The following is a 19,055-nucleotide window of genomic DNA, read 5'->3' as shown; positions in this document are numbered from 1 at the left end:
ATAGACCAAATTGTGATTTGACAATAACTGTCGGCTGCTAGTACACAAAAACCATATCACAAAGTATGCCATTAAAAACGACAATTTCTTCATAGGCCTAGGTTAACTCCATTAGATCTACATAGATATATTATAACCATATTTACATCGTTTGTATAAAAACTTGATGATAACTAAAATTAACATATGATACCCAAGGTTAATTACACTGGGTATCAACATATGATGATAACCACACTTTAAGGGTTAAAAGATGAAAATAACAAATTTAAAGATTTTTTTATTTATGATTTTAAAGCAAACTGTATTAAACATTAACATTTGTATCAAAATAAACTATTTGAAAAAATAAATTTCTAAATGTGTGTTAACAGATTTAATAAATTCAGTACTTCACAGTACACACAGTGTGTATGTATGTACTCACCTCATATATACATACATACACACAGTACATTATACTTAAAATATGTTAAATACATGACATAAATAATATAATAAATAAATTAGAGCATTAATTATTATTATTCAATTCAGAAACATAATAAATTAAACAAACTGCTTGTAAGCAAACATTGGAGTGTAAGCAAAAAACACTGAAATGTAAGCAAACATTGTAGTGTAAGCAAACCATTATTGATTTGCGACTTTTTCCAAAGCCATCACAAGCTTAAGGAGAGCCATTTTAGGGTAAAATTGTAAGCTGCTAACAAGAGTTAGAACTCATCTTCTGTATCCACTTGTGTAAACATAAAATAATAATTACTAGTGCTATATAACCATTAATGGTTTTATGCTTTTGATAATTCAACTATATAAATCTGGTGCATTATTGTATCAAAGTTTAGAGAATGAATCTTGAGCAAGACATATCTGCTTTGGAGAAAGTTCAACACCAGGCAACAAAAATCATTCCAGAACTAAGACGACTCTCATACCAGGAACAGTTGAAGGCCACAGAACTTACAACACTGCAAACCAGACATGACAAGGTTGATCTCATCAAACCTTTTAAAATACTGAACAATTTCAAGGATATTGATACAAGCAACTTCTTTAAAAGGTCAGATGTAACACAAACAAGCAGCAATGGTTTCAAGCTCAACAAGCCACAATGTAGGACTGAAAACATGTTTTTTCACCTATAGAGTTATAAACCCATGGAACCACCTGCCTGCCGAAGCCATAAATGTCAAAACACTTCTTAATTTCCAAATCCAGCTTGACAAAATCATGAGGACAATGGGAGGGGGGCCTTATTTGCTTACTAAAGCAAATATTGTAATGAATGAATCAAGTTAAGTGTTTAAAGTGTCAACACTGAAGTCTGATTGCTGATTACTTGCAAGTAATTGCATTGATATTTAGGATTTCCTGGTTAGTTTCTTTCCACTAAATGAGATGTGCATGGAGTGCACCTACCCATACAGGTGAAGGAAAGTGGAACAAAGAAATTGGAAACAATAAATCAGAATGATGCCAGAAATTATTCATATTCAGTGCTGCTGCTGCTAAAAAAAAAAAAAAAAATGCACTTGAAACAGAGGTCATGGAAGCCATCCCTATAGTTTCAAGAACAAATATGACTCGATTAAAGATTGTCAGGAGAAATGAGACCTGTAGCACAGTGGTCTATGGCCTCGGCTCATGACAGGAACCTAAGTTCAATCCCTGGGCAGAACAGAAAGTTAGGCATGTTTCCTTTCACCTGTTGCCTCCTTTCATCTCGAGTAAAATGGGTACTCAAGAGTTAGCTAACTGCTATAGATTTCATCCTGGAATAGGTCAATAGTTGACCTAAGGGCGACTTCAATAAGTCAAAGTGCAGGATCTGCCAATTGGTTTACTTCAAAATCCTCAACACCAGCTGGGTGTACAGGAACCAACGAAATGCAGGGATAGAGAGAAATCGTCGTACCCTGTCCAGGCTTGGAGACAGGGTTCTTTGTCTTGTAATGCGTATGATAATTATTCGAACTTTGTTAATTTTATTGCAAAGAAATGGCACATGGAAAGGCTCTCATGATGGAGTTATAATTGTTTTATAACACCAATTATCTGTTCAGTGCTTTTTTTCAAATTTCAATTGAGTAAACCTCCAAATGACATCAGGATGCACTGCTGAGCAATGAAATTAATCACTTCTGTCTTAGGGATGTCTGGCTTAATAAGTGTTCTGCACACTGATTTGTAGAAGTCGAGGGAACTCTGAAAGCCGTTGTGGACCTGATCAGTGCCGGAAGGTATTGGTGCTTGCTGGTTCTTTTGTGGCTCTAAATAAAGTTTGGGGTCAAAATGTTTGTAAATTTTAAATGTGCGAGGTACCGTGAAGGCATTCATAAATGTGTGTTTTGGAGGAGGAAATAAACGCTGTTTAGACTGTTCAATCTTGATAGCTCGTCTGTGAGACAAATTACCAGGTTCAATTATGGCAACACTTTCTTGGGAATATTTTACGACTCTTGGTGTTCTGAGGGTGAGAAGATGTAATAAGGGAACATGAGGGCTGTTGGTCCTTGTCAAGTTATCAGTATAGTCAGACTTGGGCAGACCTCCCATAAGATCAAGGTTACTACCAGGAAGTTTCTGTATGCTTGTTGTGTTACAATCGGTCTTGTGATGCATTTGTGATACAAAATTCTGTTGGTCAACGTTGAGATGCTCATGCTCACCAGGAGACATGTAAAATGAGTGGTGAATTCTCATCACATCATCTTGCTTTTTAGTAATCTGTTGCTGAGATGAGGTCTTGTTAGCTACCTGAACTTGCATTTTCAGTGTTTCCCTCAGCAACTTCAAAAGCTTGTTTAAGTCAGTTCTCTTTACTGCTTTCAATAATTGTTTAGTAATATTCCTGTGAGAAAAGCTCTCAATTTCATTTGCTGCAGCATCTAGCAAATAATCTTTGTTCTGAGTGAAGTAGCTCAAGATATTATTAAGTACTTCTTTATTGGTCTCACCATCAATGGTAACAAGGGAGCTGTAAATATGCTGTAGGTTATCAGAGAGATCTGCAACTGGTCGCCCTTTAACAATAGACTCTGAGAGTTTCGAGGTTTGAGGAGTCAGAATCGGGTAGTGAACGTCTCTTCTGCGACGTCTTCCAAACACACCCAAGAGCGGTGTGAGGACAGGTATTGCTATTGCTGTGGTTGTACCAGCCGCTACTAGAATAGAGAGTAATAGGGAGCATGCTTGGCTTTTCATGCAATCCTCCAGACCTCCCCCTCCACCTCCACCTTCGGATGCAGTGTCTGCTGCTGGAGGCGGTGCAGGGGCCATCGGATCATCCATCTGACTGAATATGTCACTGAAGGTATGCACGGTATTCGGTTGTTGTGACACTGACTGCTGTGATGTCGGCTGGGCCGGCGTCGTAAGCTGTGGCGCCTGTTGTTGTGGCTTCGACTCCTGTAGCAGTTCAGGCTGCAACAGACTGGCAAGAATTAAGTCCTCACTGCTAAAACTGTTCGCAGCATCGTTTTGCGGGATTGGATACGACGAACTAGGATGTTTCTCGTTTATGTACTTCTTTTTCAACGTTTCAAGATAATGACTAAGCGCCTCAATCTGGCTAAGCATTGTATGAGGGCTTTGTTGTGGTGCCTCAGGTAATGCTGGGTCTTGGTGAGGACGAGGGCTCGTGTGCGAGATGGTCTGCTGAGAGAACTGTTGGATCAGTCTATCTAGGTCAACATCATCGTAGTTTGTCACTGGAGTAGTCACTGTGTCTTGGTATGTGAAAGTTCCGTCTTCATCTTTTATAGGTTTTGTTATCTGGTAACTTGGCAAATTATTGTCTGAGGCTGACGGATAAATTGAGTGACTGGGATAGTTCTCGAGCGTACCTCCCGTGGCAAGCCTGGTGAGAGTGGCAGATGATGCTCCAGAAAATGTCGCTGGCTTAGGGGTAAAGTAACTGTGGCCCAGAGTGCCCCGAGGACCTTCTGAGTTGTTACTGTCAGAGTTGCTGAGGTTAACGCTGTGTGTATCAGGTGAGGCGACTGAGGGCTCTTCCGGGGTATTCAAGGCAAAAGGGAATTGGCTTGCATGAGTGAAGTAGTTCTTTGGTTCCAGCTCGTGCTCGTTGTGCCGTGCCTGAATCTGGTATATGGCAGCTTGGTGCAGCGGCCTGGCCACAGCTCCAGGAGGCAATATAGAGCCTATTTCTTCATGTTGCTCATCAATCTTCTCTTTGTGTGAGTGTGGGTACTGGGCAGGACTCTTCGTGAATATATCGGGTGATGCCTTTATGAAGGTGTTACCAGTGTTCACGGAAGTTACAAGTGTGTTTTGGAGGTGGTCCAGAGGAAGTGGTCGATCCAATCCTCCTTGATTCATCAGGATGGTGAGAATCTGGAGGTTAGTTAAGATATCAGCCATATCTGCTTTCTTCTGGTGTGACTTGTTTGATGTATCAGGCATGTGAACATTTACAGTATTTCCTATAGGAACAGCGGGAGAGCTGACTGTGTTGTGTGGGACGTGTCTCTCACTTGACACCGCTTCACCTGTTTGTCGTGCTGGGAATTGGCCGCTGCTGCTCGGCTCAGAACTGCGATTATCATTTTGCCTTTGGGCATTTTGACCAGTTTTACTTTTTACGTTAAAACGAGAGTGATTATGTTGAGAAGTTGACTGTTGCTTAGAACTCTGTCCTATCTGGGAATTTTGGATATTTGATGAGTTTTGGAGACGTAAAAGAGCCAAACCCGCATCCGTCAACAGCTTGGAATTAGTCCTGGATGAATTTTCAGCATCTTCTTGTCCATACAGTTTTGCTGGATATAAATTATGAGTGAAAGTATGAGAGTACCACGGAGAGCCTTGTTGACGGGGTTGGCTTGGAGTTGGTGGGGAGCTCCCCGAGGGGTGGTACTGACCCTGGATGTGTACCGCGTTACCGTGGTTTACATATGACGCGTAGGATGTGCTCTCCATCAGTTGCTTTAACTCGCGAGCTTCTTCTTGGGTTAGCAGCTGCTCCAGCATCTGAAAGTTCACGTTCCTTTAAATGTCTAGACACAATTTCTTAGCCACTGAACCAAAGCTATCATCACAATTAAGATCATTTATCATACTTGAAGGTACAATATCATATTCGTTCACAGGATTTACGTGAGATTTGCTGTAGGTGTTGGTGAGGCCTTGTGTGTCGTAGGTAGTGTGAGGGAATGTCTCCCTGAGGGGAGGGAGTGTGCCTAGGGCTGGGGAAGGCAGCGTCACCCACACACACGCCACCCACACACGCACGCCAAACATCCTCCACCACTCTCTGCAATGACACGAATTTATTACAAATACAGGAAGTTATTGATAATGTCAACCACTTACTAGCAATGACAAGAACCTATTAACAATGGTAATAACTTAATCTAACACGAAAATATTGAAACTTGTAAGATCTATTAATAATATCAAGAACTTATTAACAATTAAAAAATGATTTCAGATAGTTGCTCCTCATTATTAACTACCCACTGGACCGTATCTTTAGATACCATTAATCAATTATTAGCTTACTTTTTACGTTAAAAAAATATTTAAGACAGTAAAGAATGTTAATAACTGAATACAGTATTACTTTCTACCAAAACGACTGATGCAAACGTCAACCATGGTCAAAGGGGCTGGAACATTAATTTTATTAATTAACATAAACTTCTATGGAGCTGGGAAACAACAGAGTAAATAGGAAGTTAATCATAATCAACGATATAAAAGCAGACCTTATTTACCATATTTTCTACACTACCTACTGCAGCACCAGGTACCTATAGAGCCACAACTCCAGAAATACATCCGCAGCAGCACTACATACAACCTGGTACATAATTACCTAAGTGTAGTTACAGGATGAGAGCCACAGTCGTGGTGTCCTGTCTTCCCAGCACTCTTTGTCATATGACGCTTTGAAACTACTGAATGTAGTTTCAAACCTTCCGGAGAGTTGTCATTTATATAAATGTTAGACATTTTCTCTTATACCCGACTTCTCGTGACCAGCTCATACATTACACACGTTCCCTCGCGTGCTCACCATACAAGTATGTATCCTCTTTGTGGCTTTCTCTAACTCCCAGGAAATTCACTCGAATACACTTTTTAGGCACTTGCTACCTAGGAACAAAAATGCTTACGTTGTTGTAGCCACTCTGTCTCACATCTCAGCTAAAATTCAATAGTGGCAAATAGTAATGAAAGAGTCAATGATCCTGGATGTTGGTATGTGGCGAGTATTGTGTGAGTAGTGAATAGTTTAGGAGAGACTGGCCACGCTGGTGTGATAATAATTGTCACGGACTACCACCCAACCATAAAAAAAGCTCCTGCTGCTATCTCCAAACTTTAATCTTTATATATATATATATATATATATATATATATATATATATATATATATATATATATATATATATATATATATATATATATATATATATATATATATATATATACACATCATCATCATTTGGCAGATATAATACTTGTTTTACGTCGAGTTCTGAGGAGTCCGTGATTTCTAAACTTTCTAAATTCGTCAAGATTTCTCAGTAACTGGAGTGTTGCTGGCCAGGTTATATGCGTGAACCTGCTCCACCCTCGGCCTCTGGGAGCTTCTCTAGCAACTATGCCATCTTTATCCATGTGGAAATAATCGATGGTTTCATTCTAAATTGAACTAGTTGATTACCAGTATTGAAAGTTTTTCCACTGCCGCCCATCCTGTGGACTGTAGTGCACCCCATACCCATCCTATGGGCGGTAGTGCACCCCATACCCATCCTGTGGGCGGTAGTGCACCCCATACCCATTCTGTGGGCGGTAGTGCACCCCATACCCATCCTGTGGGCGATAGTGCACCCAATACCCATCCTGCGGGCGGTAGTGAACTCCCATACCCATCCTGTGGGCGTTATTGACAAAAGTTACAGAGGTACATAATGGGCTCAGGAATTAAGCGTCAAAATTAATTTAGCTAAGCAAGTTACAGTCTTAATAAGCTAGTTACACCAACACACAGTTTAATGTATATATCAACAATGGGTTCAAGAACGACCGCAAGTAGACGCAGCTAAGCAACTTATATTTGCGATGAGATAGTTTAATAATCTAATTTGCTTGTCATATCCAGTGAGCAGCGGTGGAAAAGTTACAATCATCCGCATTCACTATCTATAGTTATCAAACTGGGAATATTTAGCTAAAAAAAATGGTAGATCATTTTGAATGATCTACCAGAATTATTAGCATGCGGTGTTCTCAAGTAACAGAGATGGAACAGGTGGGACGGAAAGAGTTTGGTTTGGTTTTCCATGACCAAAGGGTTTGCTGGTCTACGGAACCTGCAAGTAATATCGTCCTGCAGGACCATGTCTCCGTCAACAGTAATCTATTATTTTGTCAATATTATGCCGAGTCCTCCCAAAATAAAATAATCGAAATTATCCTCAGTGCTGCACAGTGAATGCATAGCTGATAAAATACTCGCTTTACAATTAATAATGTAGTATTACATATTAATATGTAGGGTAACAATGCAGTCATGGCGACCAGTGTAGCCTATGGTACTATGGACATGAGTAGGGCATTGGACCGAGCGCTCTGCTCCTACATTCACATTTACCTCACCAGTGTTTATTCGTCAACTGTTTCACAAAATTAACTGTTAAAACTGAGCTGCTGTGATGTGTAGTGAGGGAGGATATAATGTCGCAGTAGTCCAAGAAGGATATAAATGGAGGGTTTTGTGGTAAGATTCAGGTCACACTGGGCTCTAGGATGTGAAACTCAAGAGGCAGCAACGGGACACGGATACCCCGAGGGAGGTGAAGCTGTAACACAACCTCCAGTAGTACCACGACTCCCACACCCAAGCATCCCCCACATATCCCCACATATCCCAACATCCCTCACATATCCCACACCACACCCACCATGCCTCACACATCCTCCCTTACGGTGTGTCATCGTGGGATCAAGCTTTATCCTCACGCATGAAGGAGGTTTATGCTTGACTTGCCTCTGGGGCAATTCTGAAGTCTCAGCAAGTGTTTAAACAAATAATCTGAACCTAAATATGCTTCGAGAGCTGTTTAAAGCAAAATAGACCTATATATTTTCAGGATTTTTTAGCTTCTGTTTACTAAACCGAAGTGATGCTTGTGTGAAGGAAGTTTTATTATAACTGAAGTACTGTACATGTTTCGAGTTTGGCAACTTAAGTAAAGTTTTCTATTTTTTTTTTCAAGATTTGTGTGGGTGTGCTGGTCTGATTATTATTGTTGTGTCTTATAAATATAAAACGCATCCTCCGTAAAGGGTAATATTTATATCAATCACTGGCCGAACGGACAAAAATGGACTAAGTACTTAAAATAATTAATGTTTTGTACTATTAATTTTTTAAAAGGGCACGAGAAAGAAGGTATCCACCAAACTTGACCATTCCTGGCGTAGTATGGCACATATTATTAATTATATTTTTACTAAAGATGGTGTTTATTAAGCCTATGAGTGCTTATTTAAGCCCATGATAATAATAATAATAATTTTTATTTAGGCAAAGGTACATACATAAAGAGATTTTACAAAGTTTGTTGGCTTTATAGATAGGAGGTAGTACATACAATGCCTAAAGCCACTATTACGCAAAGCGTTTCGGGCAGGAAAAAACACTACTGACTAAAGCTTAAAACTAATGGGTAAAAAGAAAAAAATGCGTTGAGTACAAATAAAAATAGAGGTAAAAGAGGGGGGAACATTGTTGAAAAAACAGCACAAATACAATTACAAATTATTACAGAAAATTACATTAAAACAGCGTTGATTTGTAAAACAAAAAAAAAAACAAAAAACATACATGGGTTGACAATAGAGAGGTAAGGTAGGAGAGTTGAGAGTTTAGATTAGGTTGTATATTATTACACTTCTTAACACACCATTTGGAGTATACCAACAGTACAAAACTTTAGCTTTTTGGTACAACAGATACGTTGTACGTTCGACCAATAGTTGCTATAAGTATTATCATTTTTGCAGGATGGGTTGAAGTATATGGTGGTGCTCACTATATTGTACACATGCCGGCATGGGTATGACAGCTTGCTGTAGACAAACTTTTTGGTCTGGATTTTTCGCTTGCTGTCATAAAATATTGGTATGAATTTTGGTATAAATATGTTTATTAGGAGGCTTGAGACCTTACATGTCTCGCTTTTGGATCCTGGTTGTTCAAAATCAGTTAGTTCGTTAGGTTTATCGATCCATATACCTCTGGCCAACGACTATAATTATCCCTGTGATGTTATACACAATTGTCAGCTAATTCTCTTGTCCCTATTTGTTGTTTGGTGAACAGATGCATCAGATGCAAGGAAACGTGACGAACATCTTGCTCTGCTCGGTCATCGAATCATGGACCAATCAGTTGAGAGATAACTACGGTTACAGGAGTTGAATTTGGGTATTAATTATCAACCCATAAACTAATAAAGCGCAATCGACACAATGAACATTCGTGATCTGTAACAGTTAACTGACAAATATACTGCTAATACGACAGAATTGGACGTTAACAGCGCGGGTGGGGAATAGGTGCTGGACTAGGCTACGATGAAGACGCTCTCAAAACACTCATGGCAGGTTCCCTTGTTATTAACAACTAATTAACTGCATTTTATTTTTTCCGTTATTGACTGAAGGAAAATGGACTCTCCTCGTTGACTTATTTATGTACGTGATCAGAATATTTTCCTGTTTTTTGTCTCCTAACGAGTTTAGAAAGCTGACACAAACACACACATCACTCAACTCTTTATCTTACATGAAAAATCACTACTCCTCGTCTGTATTTCTATATAAATGTATCCCATTCATAAGAATACAATTATAATGGTAATAAATGTACATTAATGTATTTGGGAACAAAACTGAGAAACTATCAGAAGAGCAGCATGAAATATTAAGTTGATTATACATCATGAAAGGTAAATATGCACTTAGGCTTCATTGTAAACACTTTGAGTTCCATTGAGAAAGCAATCATCACTCAGTTCACTTGGTTAATGCGTCCAGTTCCAGAGCATTGCCTCCTCTTTTAGAACACTTCGTCTTGTTCTAGTACTTTGCGTCCTGTTTTATAAAGAACACTACGTTCAATTTCCGACAGAAAATTTGTCGAAATATTACCAAGGTATGATCTTGCAAGGAAAATAATGCAGCCCGTCCTCCTAAACTTTCCCACCGTCAAGAAACCGGTCAATTTAAAGTGTCCTCTCCTACCCTACCAGACTAAGTCAGAGAACCCAAAACAGAAAACGGGACAGTACGTCACTTTCGCGAGCCGTTTCCATTTTCCGGTACGAATTTGTTATTTATGTATTTATTTATTTATTTATTTATATACAAGAAGGTACATTGGGATTGTGAGGATACATAGTATAATAATTACATTCTTGTAAATTCTTTACAGTATAGTAATTACATTCTTGTAAATTCTTTACAGTATAGTAATTACATTCTTGTAAATTCTTTACAGTATAGTAATTACATTCTTGTAATTCTTGTTTGGCCTTATGTAACGCATGCGAGCAAAAAGCGACGTTCTTTGTAAGAGGACAGGTTGAATAGTGACTGTCCTTTGCTGCCCAGTAGGTCTTCAGTGTCCCCACGTGGACCAGTAGGTCTCCTGTGTCCCCACGTGGACCAGTAGGTCTTCAGTGTCCCCACGTGGACCAGTAGATCTTCAGTGTCCCCACGTGGACCAGTAGGTCTCCTGTGTCCCCACGTGGACCAGTAGGTCTTCAGTGTCCCCACGTGGACCAGTAGATCTTCAGTGTCCCCACGTGGACCAGTAGGTCTTCAGTGTCCCCACGTGGACCAGTAGGTCTTCAGTGTCCCCACGTGGACCAGTAGATCTTCAGTGTCCCCACGTGGACCAGTAGGTCTTCAGTGTCCCCACGTGGACCAGTAGGTCTTCAGTGTCCCCACGTGGACCAGTAGGTCTTCAGTGTCCCCACGTGGACCAGTAGATCTTCAGTGTCCTCACGTGGACCAGTAGGTCTCCTGTGTCCCCACGTGGACCAGTAGGTCTCCTGTGTCCCCACGTGGACCAGTAGGTCTCCTGTGTCCCCACGTGGACCAGTAGGTCTACTGTGTCCCCACAATGGTTCTCACTGCGCAAACAGACTTCATATCCGAACGGACGGCTGGGTATTTACAACGAAAGATGTGCCCCTACCTTAATGTGCTTGCTGGTTGGTCACTATAGCTGGCTGTAGCCTTAATGACCTTCGTGGATTTGAGTTTACCACTAAACCAAACTAACCGTACGAAAGTACCTTGTTTAATGTAGCAACTACCGCAGATACTTTGGATGTGCGGGGTCATCCAGATCTCCAGAGCGACTGAGCAAAAAGTAGGAGGGTCGCGTTCTCTGAGCCGCGCGTCTGCCTCCTCACACCGCTGGTAATACACTAACGGGCCGCGTCCAGTCATCCTCTAGGCAATGGACGGAGGAAAGCTGCTAGAATGTTTCATATTTTACCTTACACCTTAAGGTAAGATATGAAATACCGACAGATAGATCAAGTCAAAGATAACTAAATCATTTGGCACTTTGCCGAGTAAAATATATATTTTTGAATGCAGTTTTTCAATAATGTCATTAGGATAATGGCTTTTGAACATACACATACATACTCACTTTCAACCAACCTAACTGGAAAGGCGAGTTTTGTATATCACTGTTTTGAGATGATTCAAAGTTATAAAAGTGAGTTAAGACAGACGAGGACCATGTAGGCTGATTCAGGAGGGCATAAACTAGTTACATGATTAGGTAGGCAAATGGCTACTAGAGTTCAATCCCAGTTATTGCAATCTGAATTGCTCTAGTATAAATTTATCAGAGAAAGATAATGACACTTCAGGTCGGTAATATTGTTAGCCTTGTAGAATGAGTTGACTTAGTTATCCTGCACACGCCCCCTCCCCCCCTCCAATCCACTATCCAGTGGGCGGCGATGGGAAGATTACAATCACCCATATTTACTATCAAGTGTACAGTTAGCAAACTAGGGATATTTGACTAGAAATATTGGTTGTAGATCATTTTTATTTAAATATTTACACATGTTTTGAACATTTATTATAAAACTGTCTCTAAATTTATGTGTCTATTCGTACTGTAACTCCATCACATAGTGACGGAGGGTGTGCGAATAGTTTAGTTGACAGTTTATATGTGGTCAGGTTTACATCAGCAGGTAACTACCACAGATTCTTATAACCGAGTCTAAGCAGAGCAGTAGTAACATTTATTTTCCTGATCCCCGTGGAGCAGTGGTAACACACTCGTCCGGTGTTTCGCGAGCGCTTTGGCTTGGGTTCATATCCTGGCCGCGGAGGATTGACTTCCCGGCCAGGGAAGTGGATGTGAACGTGGATCACATCCTTAACTGTAGCCTCTGTTTACCCAGCAGAGAATGGGTCGTTAAACGATTTGGCGGGTCGAATTCCGGGGAATATTAGGATTAAGGACCTGCCCGAAACGCTGTGCGTGCTAGTGGCTTTACAAGAATGTAAGAACTCTTGCGTATATAAATAAAAAAATAAAAAAATATTTAGGCGTCTGCTGATTTTATTGGATGATCCATGAATTGTATGTAGATCAAAGAATGTGTGCCTTTAGCTTTATCATTTTCTATAACAAATGTGAGACCACAGAAAACGGAGTTCGGCTGGTAGTTTCTGGGCAAACTATGGGAGTTTACACCCCCTGCTGAAGTAGATCTGAACAAATATAAACTCTGCCAGCAGAATTGTTCACATTTCTTACGTCACTATGTAATTGAATATGAAGAAATAACAGAATTTATAGACAATATTACGAATGTGTAAGAAATGTGTTAGTATTTCATTAAAAATTATTTAATACCAGAAATATTTGCTTACTGTGGGCAGTGTATATATTTTATTTATTTATTTATTTATTTATTTATATACAAGAAGGTACATTAGGTTCGTGAGAATACATAGCATAGTACAATAATTGCACTCTTGTAAAGCCACTAGTACGCGCAGCGTTTCGGGCAGGTCCTTAATCTAACAGATAATTTTAAGTAGGTAAATTCTATCAGAATTAATAAAATGATAACAAATACATTGCAAGAAAAAAAATGAGATGAGAGAGATTAGTAAGTATATTAAAGCACATTGGTATATTAAAGCTCTGATTGATTACATTGACAGCTTGATTGTAATTAAGGCATTAAGGCTTAGGCTTCTCTTAGCAGTCTAGTCAAGTCTCAAGTCATCTCTATCGTCCACTCAGGGGTTCATATACCCTTGTTCTGTATATATTATATATAAGAGTGTTATATTATGTTGTGTTACTCTATATATTAATGTATTCACTGGTTGGTGGTTTCAATTTTCACAAGGCAAGCAACTGGTTATGTGAGCACGTGGTCCTCCAGCACGTGGTCCTCCAGCACGTGGTCCTCCAGCACGTTGTCCTCCAGCACGTGGTCCTCCAGCACGTGGTCCTCCAGCACGTGGTCCTCCAGCACGTGGTCCTCCAGCACGTTGTCCTCCATCACGTGGTCCTCCAGCACGTGGTCCTCCAGCACGTGGTCCTCCATCACGTGGTCCTCCAGCATGTGGTCCTCCAGGGCGTGAAGACAGTGTTCCGAGGAGAGAGAGGAGGCGGGTGACATATATTAAGATTCAAGTGTAGGTGCTTCTCTCTCCACGGGCCCTGTTCTGAATATGGCTCAAGACACATACTTGGCGGTATTTGACCGGGAAGCTTGGATACTTTGGGACTTGTGTGAGATACCACGGTATGTACTCACCTAGTTGTGCTTACGTGGGTTGAGCCTCGGTTCTTTGGTCCCGGATTTCAACAGTCAATCAACTGGTGTACAGATTCTTGACCCTACAGGGCTCTATCATATTTACATTTGAAAATGTATATGGAGTCAGCCTCCACCACATCACTGCCTAATGCATTCCATTTGTTAACTACTCTGACATTGAACAAATTCTTTGTAATGTGTCTATCTCTCATTTGATTACTAAGTTTCCACCTGTGTCCCCTTGTTCGTGTTCCACCCGTGCTAAACAGTCATTGTCCACCTTGTGAATTCCTCTGAGAATTTGGTAGGGGGCTATCATGTCTTCCCTTACTCTTCTGTCTTCCAGGGACGTGAGGTTTAGTTCCAGTAGCCTTTCCTCGTAACTCATATCTTTCAGTTCTGAGACTTGACTGGTGACATACCTCTGAATTAGCTTGGATTCGGTAGCAACAATTGCTAGTATACACTGATATCTGAGATACGTCCGTACCTTTTGTCGAGGGGACAAGAACATTCACGGAGGCCAGATTTTTTGGGCCTCAAACATTTCACCGTAAATTGATGTTAAGTGGTCGGGGTTCGCGACCTCACGGCACACGCTAGGGAAAGAATCATTGCGTCAGCTCTATTGCCTTTTTACGGAATCTCTTGAGGTCTTCTGGGAGTCATTGACTGTATGCCATAGCGGGGCTGATTGACACACAAATATGGCGTGTGGCCGCTTCTGTCCTAGTTGTCTGTTGACTGGTCGCACCTGGCCAAAAGTTAAACAGGAAAACATCGTTTCGCTCAGCCGGGAAGCGCTCGACGTCACGTACCCAGAGTTTGCTAATGGAGACTAATATATCAGCCTTATATTTTATATTCTCACCTGATTTTTTGTCAGAGTTTATTTGTTTTTTGTATTGAGGCAGACATTTTCTCCTCTGATTCCATGTATGCCTAACCATCCTGTGAGATGGGAGTAATAGGTGAACCTATAGCTGGTTCTTGATCTACACTGTGTAATATCTCATATAGAATAGGATAGCAGCACATTGCTATGTATACTGTGCTGTGTAAATAAATAAATATGTTTATTTTGCTAATAAAATAAAACGTATTTTCAGAATTTCTGCAAATAAGTTCTGAAAGGTAAAATGTGTGTTTATTCAACCTCGTGAACCTTCCATGAATCAGCTAATAAATTTTTAGTTAGGTAAGGTAGCCTTTTATTCGATTTTTTCCTGAGCTATTTTAATCCATTCTAAATTGAATAAGCACTGTGTTATGCTCAGTCATTGCAGTATCTGTCAAATTTGCTTTTGTTTATCTTTGACCAGGAAAGTCTCCATGAATTTCCACCCAATTGTAACATAAAACCGTCCCTATATAGGTCCATTCTTTCCATATATAAACCTAACACCCAGTATAAGGAATGTTAACAAGCGGAAGTAATGGGACTGCAGTGTGTATCTACCCCGGGGTCCGCCGCCCCGCCCTCACTTGTTTAACTCGCATTTTGGCGCCAATATTGTATTCCGCGGAACTATCCTTCACCACCTACCCTACCCTTCACCTACCCTTCACCACCTACCCTACCCTTCACCTACCCTTCACCACCTACCCTACATTGCACTACCTTCCCCCTTCTTCACCACCTTCTCCTTCCTTCACAACCTTCCATACTCTTTACAACCTCTCTGATCTTTCCTTATTGGGGGTGCAGTTGGCTCAGTTGGATAGACCCGTGGGCTGCTACTTTTGTGGTCCGCGGTTCAAGGCTCCGATGGTCCAAATGAATGAAATATTATTCACGATATGGTGGTCAACAGTTTATATGACTCGAACGTGGATCACTTAAAACGTCATACCAAAGTGGAGCCCCAGGGAAGGCCTAAAGTCCCAGTTGGACGGCTCATAATGAACAAACAATGCATTGGACTCGTCCTCTCCTTACACTGAACCTGTCCATTTATTCTCTGGTCAAGATGTTTACCTGTTTGCTAATATATATAATATAAATTGTCACATAATTCCCCTGCATAGCATTGGAAAGCTGCCTCCTCCTCCTCCTACCTCCAAAGCCTACAAGACACCTCTACATCAGGCACCCCAGACAGACATCTGGATACCCTCTATCAGGCTCACCCTACCAAGCCCTGTGACCTCCAGCTGGTGCCTGTTAGCGGCCACTAATTGCTCGTTATTTCGCTGGCTTCTAGTTGACGGTCGCGTTACTACAAGACGTGACGTCACCAGTGGGAGTACATATATAGCCCAGCTGGTGGTATAAGTACAAGGGAGACATCTCCCGTCACGCAGGGTGCAGTCGCACCTCCACAGATCTCCAGTATCAGCTCTTGATACTGGTAATGGCTCAAAAGGGCCACCACTTACGGGCTATTCATGCCCGTGCCACCTCTTGGGTGGCTTAATCTTTATCAATCAATCAATCAATCAATAAGAAACCAGACTACTCCTGGTGCTCTTGGGTTCTACACTTCACCTCCTTCACTCGCTGTGGTGCTGTTATGACGCGTGATGGTGGTCGTGGGGACTAGTGTAAATATTAGTTTAGTCACCCTGTTTTTCAAGTAAAGTATTCAATTAATTTCTTGTGTTTTTTATAACTATTGTTTCAGGAATTATATTGAAGTTATAGTAAAGTGTTTAATTGTTTAATCCTGCATTTTGCAAAGTGCATTTTTCAGTTGCCAGGTATTAGTTGCGCTACCGAAACACACACACACACTCTCACACACACACGCTCTCTCTCTCTCTCTCTCTCTCTCTCACAATAGATATAAATAATAATGTGTTACATGTGTGTGTGAGTAGTGAGGAGAGAGCCGAGGTGTGTGGGATGTCGGGTCTGGTGACATAAATACAAGATATGACCCCCTCTAGTATGGTCTTCAGTTCTTGCCTCGTGTTGACGATTCTTGTGCTCTTGACGCACCAAGAATAATCTGCGTTCAATGTATGCAATAATGATACATTATGTACATGTATGCATTATTATTATTATTATTTATATATATATATATATATATATATATATATATATATATATATATATACGCAATGAGTTCATAAGATAAAGTTACAAGGGCTGTAAGCTAAATACAGTATTGTATAGCTAATGTTACAGTGGTATGAAGTATAACACAGTGTATATGTACTTTACAGGGTGTCAAACGTGATATAATTGACTAAGTCTTCTGGGTATTATTATCCTAGTCGGATATATCTTGAGTATTTGTGATAGCATTTGTATCTAGATTTTCGTCTTATTGTTCACATGAAACTGCATAATGATGTAGGATTTGAAAGTACTTTTGGTGGCAGAGTTTTTGACTACAGTTTGTCAGTTCAAGTTTGCGAGCCAATTCACGAAAGCACTTACGCAAGCACTTGCGAACGTGTACATCTTTCAATCTTTAACGGCTTTGGTTACATTTATTAAACAGTTTACAAGCATGAAAACTTCCCATTCAACTGTTGTTATTGTTATAAACAGCCTCCTGGTGCTTCGGAGCTCATTAACTGTTTAATAATTGGGAACAAAGTCGCCAAAGATTGAGAAAAGATGTACAGGTTCGTAAGTGCTTTCGTGAATCTTGCCCCTGCAGAGCTATAGAAGGTTCAAGTTGAAGACGGCAGGTGGTTGAGGACCAAGCACGAGTGTGGGCGTGCGACGCAGCCACTCAGCTTGAACCAGTTACAGCCATTCAGTATTTTCTTCACGTTTATTTATATATAAATGCTTGCATTACCTTACTAGATGTGGTTTTCATGCCACAGGATTAAGAATAAGGCGAGTATTCCGAGCGGAGAGCGAGTTAAGCAGATGGACGTAGGTGTTGAGTATGTGGGCATGTGTAGGGCAGGCGGTCCTCGTCCGAACAGGTGCGTGCAGGTTATACTCGCCTCTATATCCACCTCGTCTCGCTGACATCATCTCTGTGTAGTCACAAAAATGCTCCTCCAGTATCTGCACCATGTCGTGGGTTTGTGAGGGCAGTTGAAAATGTTTAAAAATTTCCATGCAAAAAAGCAGTTTATAAACGGCAGGTCAATCGGATGTTTTTGATACCTGGGCAGGTGGGTCGTGTGGGCTGCTGCACCATACAAAAAAACAGTCATTCGAAATTGTATGCTAGTATCCCGGGTGCTCAGATATGGCCAATACAAATGAAGGTAAAGGTAAAGGTGCACTGTGATTGGCTCAGCTGGCAGCCCTGGGCGCCCGGCCTTGACAGGACGGGTGCACCCGCATGTCGCCGGCCCGCACCCGCTCAGTTGTGAGGGAGATGTGAGCCGGGGAGGGCGTGTGAGGCTCGCTGCAACATGCCTAAACACTGAAATAAACGGGAGAATACAACACTAGTGCTTCGGGAGCATTTATCCGTCGTTAACCATCGTTGAATTGAAATACCAGTTTGTGATACCTTACTGAAGTTCACCGAAGCCTCGATTTTGTTGATGTAGTAGGTGTGGGAAGGTGGTTAAGAGGTGTTAGACGGGACGATATAACCTCCCGCTGCCGACATACCCACTCAAGATATACTTCAACCCACTAAGCAACTGGTACGTATCATCACCTTCACTTATTACTGACACGTGTACACCAAGTGGAGCCTTGGGGCACATCGGCCGCCCAGGCTCGTAGAGCAGCTCTGTGTTTGGTGGTAAACATTGTTTAGGTATAGAGTTTGGTAGTTTACCCCGTGGACAGTAGCAGTGGTATACTGGGTGTTTGGTACTCCAGACGGTGGTATACTGGGTGTTGGGTACTCCAGACGGTGGTATACTGGGTGTAGGGTACTCCGGCCGTGGTATACTGGGTGTAGGGTACTCCAGACGGTGGTATACTGGGTGTAGGGTACTCCAGACGGTGGTATACTGGGTGTAGGGTACTCCAGACGGTGGTATACTGGGTGTAGGGTACTCCAGACGGTGGTATACTGGGTGTAGGGTACTCCAGACGGTGGTATACTGGGTGTAGGGTACTCCAGACGGTGGTATACTGGGTGTAGGGTACTCCAGACGGTGGTATACTGGGTGTAGGGTACTCCAGACGGTGGTATACTGGGTGTAGGGTACTCCAGACGGTGGTATACTGGGTGTAGGGTGCACGTCTAAACGATGGTGTATGTGAGTACTCCACAGAACGGTACCCCCCCCCCTGCCTTCAGGGACCTCTTAAGG

At 41.4% G+C, this 19,055-nt stretch overlaps 2 protein-coding genes across 11 annotated transcripts in view; one reads left to right on the top strand and one right to left on the bottom strand.

Annotated features, from left to right (window-relative positions):
* Positions 1-1,945: 1,945 nt before the first annotated feature.
* LOC123771009 (uncharacterized) lies at positions 1,946-11,460 on the bottom strand. Its single transcript, XM_069309653.1, has 3 exons — positions 11,343-11,460; positions 5,119-5,275; positions 1,946-4,992 (listed from the first exon to the last, which is right to left on the bottom strand). The coding sequence occupies exons 2-3, from the start codon at positions 5,260-5,262 to the stop codon at positions 2,083-2,085; spliced, it is 3,054 nt and encodes a 1,017-aa protein (XP_069165754.1). The 5' UTR covers positions 5,263-5,275; positions 11,343-11,460; the 3' UTR covers positions 1,946-2,082.
* Positions 11,461-18,144: 6,684 nt separating this feature from the next.
* The window catches only part of Kank (kank), a 109,917-nt gene continuing 109,006 nt past the window's right edge, over positions 18,145-19,055 (top strand). For 9 of the 10 annotated variants that reach the window (XM_045763206.2, XM_045763207.2, XM_045763208.2 and 6 more), the window contains exon 1: positions 18,151-18,434. The gene's annotated coding sequence lies outside the window, so the exon portion shown is untranslated. Of the gene's footprint in view, positions 18,435-19,055 lie in introns of all 10 variants that reach the window. The other variant, XM_069309650.1, reaches the window with a different exon arrangement.

Source organism: Procambarus clarkii, chromosome 65 (genome assembly GCF_040958095.1).
Source record: "Procambarus clarkii isolate CNS0578487 chromosome 65, FALCON_Pclarkii_2.0, whole genome shotgun sequence".
In the NCBI taxonomy this organism is placed as follows: Eukaryota; Metazoa; Arthropoda; class Malacostraca; order Decapoda; family Cambaridae; genus Procambarus; species Procambarus clarkii.
The sequence above is the reverse complement of the archived record's forward strand: the minus strand, read 5'-3'. Positions and strand labels throughout refer to the sequence as shown.